The sequence below is a fragment of the Nymphaea colorata genome, chromosome 6 (assembly GCF_008831285.2).
Source record: "Nymphaea colorata isolate Beijing-Zhang1983 chromosome 6, ASM883128v2, whole genome shotgun sequence".
NCBI lineage: Eukaryota > Viridiplantae > Streptophyta > Magnoliopsida > Nymphaeales > Nymphaeaceae > Nymphaea > Nymphaea colorata.
Genome location: NC_045143.1, coordinates 16,476,886 through 16,483,462, shown reverse-complemented (window position 1 = coordinate 16,483,462; position 6,577 = coordinate 16,476,886). Strand labels below are relative to the sequence as shown.

The window sequence follows — 6,577 nt, the reverse complement described above, 5'->3', positions numbered from 1 at the left end:
ATGGAGTCGATGCATACGCCCTTCTTCTGGGGGAAGGATGTGGAGGTGTGGTTCAATGGGTGGCCAGAGGGCAGGCTGGCCATGTACTTCCTCTCCCTGGTCCTGGTATTTGTTCTCTCCCTGTTGTACGAGTGGCTCAGCGTCTGCAGGTTCTTGTCTCGGCCAGACGCGCCGAGGGCAGCTTCAGGCCTTCTGCAGACACTCCTCCACGGACTGCGCATGGGTGTCGGCTACCTGGTGATGCTGTCCATCATGACCTTTAACGTCGGCATCCTTCTGGTTGCCATCTCTGGCCACGTAGTGGGCTTCTTCTTGTTCGGCAGCGGCGTCTTTAGTCGACTAAACAAAGACAGAGGCGATAAACATAAGAACGGACTGCCCACAAATCCTTAGAGACTGTTAGGCCCACTCTCGGTAGGGCTAGAGAACCTAACCAAGAGCGACCTAAATTCCCAGGTCACTTTAGTACTTCCAAAAACCGAAAATCATAAGACAAATTAATAAAAGTGATTCTACCCGGCCGAACAAACCCCGGCGCAAAAACCCTTAGGACTGGAATTACAAGTGCGAAAAACCCTTGTTCTCAATTCCTAGCTACGGGCAGACCTACTACAAAGAACTACAAGGGGATACACGGCTGTACAAACGCAAGCGATACAAGAATTCTCTCGACTCACTCACAATCAAACCATATATCCATGCACACCACGCTAACAGACAAACCACGCCCAACGGAAAATAAATGGGTAGTCTACTCCTTGTGATCGTGTCTCGGGCAAGATGGCCCTCGAGGTATCACAGCGAGGAGCTAGGCCGAAGCCTTGGGCTAAAGCAATAAGAAAAAAAACTAGATAAATTCCTAAAAACAGAAAGCAATGACACCCTCCCCAGATCTACAAGAGAGTCTAGAGGGTTACCGGCCAAGGGCTAGCCTCGGCTGAGCCGAAGTGGCCACGGGGTGAAGACCGATCCCCGGGCAATGCAGCAACGGGTCGGCGTGAAGCACGCGGCCTGGACAGCCTCCTGCTATCGGACGAAGACGGGCGGGCGCGTAGCCGAGAGGGAGGCGACCGGCTGTCGGGCGCGGACCTGCGGGGCGATTGGCTGAGAAGAAGGCGACCTGCTGTTGCCTCGAGCGCCGAGAGGATAGCGACGGGATGTCGCCGAGGGCGCTGCCTGGGTGCCGCCTACGGACGGGAGACGGGTCGGCGAGGGATTGCCGACCAGGGCAGCCACCTGCTGCCAATAGCCGAGAAGAGAGGACGACCGCCTGTCGCCGCTAGGCTGGACGAGAAACCGCGAACAAGACGAGGGGGGCGAAAGCCGAGTGCGGCAGTGCCGACCTGCCTATTCTCCGAGTGGCTCGGCCACGGGCGTCGGCTGGGATCCGACGGCGGAGGGAGCGCGGCCGAGGTGCTGGCCGAGGGCCGCTAGCGAAACGCTAACGTCGCCGGCTGAACCTGGTCCCTAGCTACGGCTGGGGTTGGCTTGGACTGGCGGGGCTCTAAGGGTTGGCCAGTCGGGTTAAGATGGCTCGGGCTGTGGGAGGCCGAGAGGTAAGCTAGCTTAGATGCGGAAGGGGTTAACCTAACTAGAAGGTGGGTCTGGTCGAAGGGCTGAGCAATAGATGGTGAGGCTAAGGCGAGGCTCGGTCGGGAAATTGTAAGTGACCGAGAGGGGCTAGACTTGGTCAAGGGTTACGCTCGGGTGAGGTAGGTTAGCTGAGTCACTCGAGCTAGGCTCGAGTCAACTAAGTTGGTCCTAGCTTGGCTCGGGTCGACCGAGTTCCTAATGAGCAAGGGTGAGTTAAGTCGAGGGGGCTTAGGTCAAACGACGTGAGGGTTGACTAGGTAAGAGGGGTTCGGTCAAGGTCTAACTGGGTTAGGGTCAGGTAGGGCTGGTCGGGTTAGAGAAGAGGGTCTGGATTCTTGCCACGTGGCAAGATCTAAGGACTGGGCTGAGCTCGCTAGGGGGGTCCCTAGCGACAATGAAAAGAAGAATCCACTTTCCTAAAACTAAGGGGAGTAGGCTTCAAGACTAGAGTGCGAGAGAGAAGGGAATGGAGCGACGTGGCTGGGGTGGTCTCGTAATTAAGGGGATGGGGACACATGGAGCAATCAAGGGTCACGATGGACTGCGGTTAGGGGTAGTGGAAAGGTGGAGTCAGCTATGTGCGAGTCCTAAGGGAGTTGCGCTAAAAATGGGGAAAAGGGACGCGCGAGGGAAGGAGGTGGCGCGCAAAGTGGGGAACGTGCAGGGGTGAGGTGGCAAGCTACGAGGGTCAAGTGGAAAAGGTGGATGGCGAGCTGGAAGGTGGCCTGGTCGTGAGCAGGGAGATGCTGCCTCGTGGCCTGATGTGCGGCTTGGGAGAGCTGCGACTAAGGATGAAGACTTAGCCAACAAGAGAGGAGGGCGATGTGGCTTCAAGGTTCCTAAAAGCTAGGAGGACGTGGTGCTAACTGGTTCTGGGTGTGGGACACGTTGGGCCAGTTGGAACTCGAGCTGGGAAAGACGGGTAGATGGGTGACACGTAGCGAAAGCAATGGTAAGGATTGGACTTACCTGCTCCGAGCCGATCTTCAAGTGAGCTCGCACCAAGGAGGAAAACCGATCTAGTTTGAGTGATGATTCCCCGAAGACCAATTTCGCCCTTTCCAATTCCACGCGGGCTTCAACACACACGAGGGCAAGACTGTCCTAGGACGCCGGAATCCTTGGAGGACGCCGGAAAATGCAGACTTGGTCGGAATTGCAGACTTATCTGGCGGGAAGACAACTTGCCAATCAGCCGTCCGATTTCGTCCGAAATTAAGCATTTCGATTCTCTTGAAAAGGCGAATTCAGTGGGCTATCAATTGCAGAATTCTCACGGACAGATCTTCACTAATCTTAAGATTTAACTGGCTGGACCGAGAGAAATTGGGGGAAGAGACCGAAGCTTTCAAGCTTGAAGTCGGGCTCTTACCTCCGTTAGAAACACAAAATGTTGGCTAGATTAAGTCTAGCGAATTCAAGACTCCTCCACAACGTGAAAAGGGAGATCTAAAAGGGATCTACGCCGTGGTCTCGGGCTCTAGCCTCGGGACTGCCAAGGACAGAGCAGGGATGCCGACGAGCCCTTTCCTAGATCAACTTCAACACTACTTGCGTCGGAGAACTTAAATCAGCAAACTAACCTCGTTAGCCGTCGTTGTTGAATCCTAAGGCAGATTCAACCTTCCCTTTGGCAATGGCGGTCTCTCAACTTCACCGTGGTCGAGAAGAAGGCACCAACCTTGTTGTATTGCTGTTCGGATGGGGAAGAAGCCGTGGACGAGGGAGGGACCACCGCCGGTTGGAGGGGATCCGCCGCAAACCTTCTTGCTTGAGTATTCATCGGAATATCTCTGATGCCCGAAGCCTTCAATGGAGGAAGAAGCGTCACAGGCTGAGGGGATGCGAGGGGATGAGAGGCACCACACTTTCACACGAGGGGAAGTCGGTGATTGACGTAGAAGATGGAGAACTCACCTCTAGAACGAGGGAGAAAGAGACAGCCTCACGCGGAGGAGAAAAAGAGCAAACTCGCAAATGCTTTCCTTAACTTCCAAAATCGATACAAACAACTAGATCCAAAACAATTTATACTAGTCCTAAATGATCCATCCACAATCCGGATTAGATCTCTACCCAAATCTCATTTACAATTGGCGCCAAGCACAAACCCGCAAGGCTAGGTCCTTATTTCGAAACCTGCTGAAAACAACCTACTTGCTAAGTTAAAAATGCTTAAAATAAACTCGGGCCTAGTGCCCAACGCATGAATAAAAGGTTCAAACCCCTAAGCCTTTTGAGTCCAGGGTGGGGACCTCGTAAGGGGACCCGCCCTCACTTCGGTATGCTGGATGCAAGGGCTCGGTCAAGTTTGACCGAACCATTTGCCTAAGACTTTGGTCTTGGCTAGCCTCAAGGGACTTGTAAACCAGACTCACTTGGATTAGACTCTACTAGCTCGGTGAGACCTACACTGGAACCAAAGACACCCTGAGACTTACTCAGTTCAAGCACCGTTTCTGGCTCAGCTGCTCCTCTCGCTCCTCCCACTGCAACTGACGTTGGTGCAGAATCTTCTTCCTTGGGACTGACGTCCATTTGCTGTAGAGAACGAGCCCATAACAATGACGCTTTCCTCTTCCGCTGACTGGGTTCGGCCTGCTCTGCCTCTCTGGCTCCCTCCCCTTCTGCCCATGGCCGCCTTTCCCTATTTTCCTCAGGTTTCGATCGAGTAAGATCAGTGATGCTTCTCTTGGTCTACTTTCTGTCCTCTTCTGGTTTATTTTCAATATTGTCACGACAGACTGGATAACAGTTTCAGCTACATCTACATGTGATCTTTTCTCAACGATCATAGGACATAAACAGAAAGTGGCTTGTGAGCAAAAAATAAAAGTTATTCTGGAATTATGAAGTTAACTTCACGAGTTAGTGCAAGTTCATGGAAGAGCGGACGGTTTCTATTTGGTAATTCACTGCTTTCTGTCACGTTGACGCTTCGCGGGTGATTCCCCGTCGAGGATTTTACTTTCTTCTAGCTCCTGTTTATTTTGTTAATCAGTAAAACAATTTTTTTTTGTCACCACTTAACATTCGATAGATATGCGGGATCAAAATGTTCAATGTCATGAACCATCGTAATCATAACCCCAGTGTCCCTACGTCATCGTGACGTTCAAGGCACGGTCATATTAAATATTTAATGAAATTTTTGTCTAAGGGACCACTTTTTAGACATAATCTCACATAATTTTCACATCCCCATTTTTATGGTAAACATCTTACCATAGTTCTGAATCATAGAAAGGAAGATGGTGGTGTCATCACTTTTGAACATAGGAAGCAAAAGAATAGTATTTTATAAACAAAAGGCAGTGCTAAAAGATGGTTCGTTGCCATGATAGTATTTTATAATGCTTAGAAAAAGAGAGGAATAGTGTTATTTAATATAATCCGGCTTGCTTGAACGATTTTCTTGTAAACATGTTGTAAATAACTAGAATTCATGTTTCAAAATCTTGAATTACTGAAATTTAAAAAAAAAAAAAATCATGCTTATGCGATGGAGCAATAAGATTTTATAACCGAAATTGTAGAAACGGTTGAATTCTGTAATTTTTCATTAATTCCATGCATCAGGAAAACAAGGTTTCCATTGGTTCTTATTTCTCAGAGCACACAAGTATTTCTTTTATTCTCATTCTTCAAAGTTTGAGATTACGTTTTGCTGTTATTTTTCAGGCAAAAAATATATTTAATTCGTTTAGAACATTTGGTTGAAGTGTATCACACTTGAGCGCGTGGAAACAACAACGGCGACCTATATATAATTGCAAGAGATTCGCGTGGATCCTCGTCGTTGCCATTTGTTAAAACCAGATATTTAGTTAGCAGGTGCTGTTATATGGACAGTGTCCTAAGCATAAGGAAGAATCGATTCCACGTGAAAGGTCTTCCTGCTGTTAAAAGATCTGCTGCCCTCAATGCTTCTAATTAATTAGGGAAGCACTAATGCAATTAAAAGGTTGTGAAACCAAAACTAATGAATTTGCTGCAAGGTTCTAGCGTTAGTTACATCTGCATGGAAAGCGAGTTTTTGTGACACGACACGCTCTGCGGAAAATAAGGTGAGTTTCCAGCATCATCTACCGACATGATGTTGGAAGGCTGGAACAGATTTGCTACTGAAGGTTAAACATCTATTCTGTCTGTCAGTGTAGGCAAATCCTTCGTTGGCAGCGATTAGTTTTCTCGATGCTTCGGTTGGGGAGGAGGGGAGGGGTCGCACACTGGGTTTAAGAATTGCCAAATCTCAATAGTGCTACTTGGAATCCTCGAGACAAAGCTGCTCAAGCTTTTTTTTTTGTTTCTCGACCAAGGAGATTTAAATCCGTTCCCATTCTTCAGCTGGTTCGATTGATAATATTATTTTCCTTTTCATCAAATGGTAGGCTCCGGCAGTTCCTCATCGATAAAAACCAGCTGGAGCAGGTGAACAAGGGAAAGGGATGGAGCTTTGGCACTTGTCCAGCGCATTTCGGTCTGCCCCTGCATGCACGCCATGGTTGAGAAGTTGGACTAGAGATTGTTCCACTCCACATCCCGATATCTTCTTGAACAGGAGGGGATTCAGACCCAACAAACCTTGACCTGAGGTGCAACTCCATTTACTTCCGTCTCCGTTTTCTTCGGATCAACACCGGCCACATTCCTCTATCATCTAAACGGTTGACTCGATAATGCGTGGAATTCGACTTCCTGAGAAACTTATGTTTTTATGCAGAAACTAAACGAGACAATTGGAAGTTGTTAGAAGTTAAATTGACATATCACACATGGATGGGCAAGGTTCCAAACTGTCTGCGGAAGTTTAACTAAAACAAAACAAAATAATCAAAAGTTAGGAGTTGTGGGGCATCGAAAAACAATATATTGCAAGGCCTGTCGCGAGGTTGGATACAAAAACATGAGACGAATTGAAGAAACGCAGCAAAGATCAACAAAACACAGCGTTGAAATTGAATCAGCCAACAGTTGTGGTTGT

At 48.7% G+C, this 6,577-nt stretch overlaps 1 protein-coding gene across 1 annotated transcript; it reads left to right on the top strand.

Annotated features, from left to right (window-relative positions):
* LOC116256597 (copper transporter 1-like) lies at positions 1-393 on the top strand. The gene has a single exon (XM_031632997.1). The coding sequence runs from the start codon at positions 1-3 to the stop codon at positions 391-393; it is 393 nt and encodes a 130-aa protein (XP_031488857.1).
* The last annotated feature ends 6,184 nt before the right edge of the window (positions 394-6,577 follow it).

Bases quoted from the DNA above. Each gene is read 5' to 3' on its own strand.
- LOC116256597 (XM_031632997.1), top strand. From the start codon at position 1: ATGGAGTCGATGCATACGCCCTTCTTCTGGGGGAAGGATGTGGAGGTG.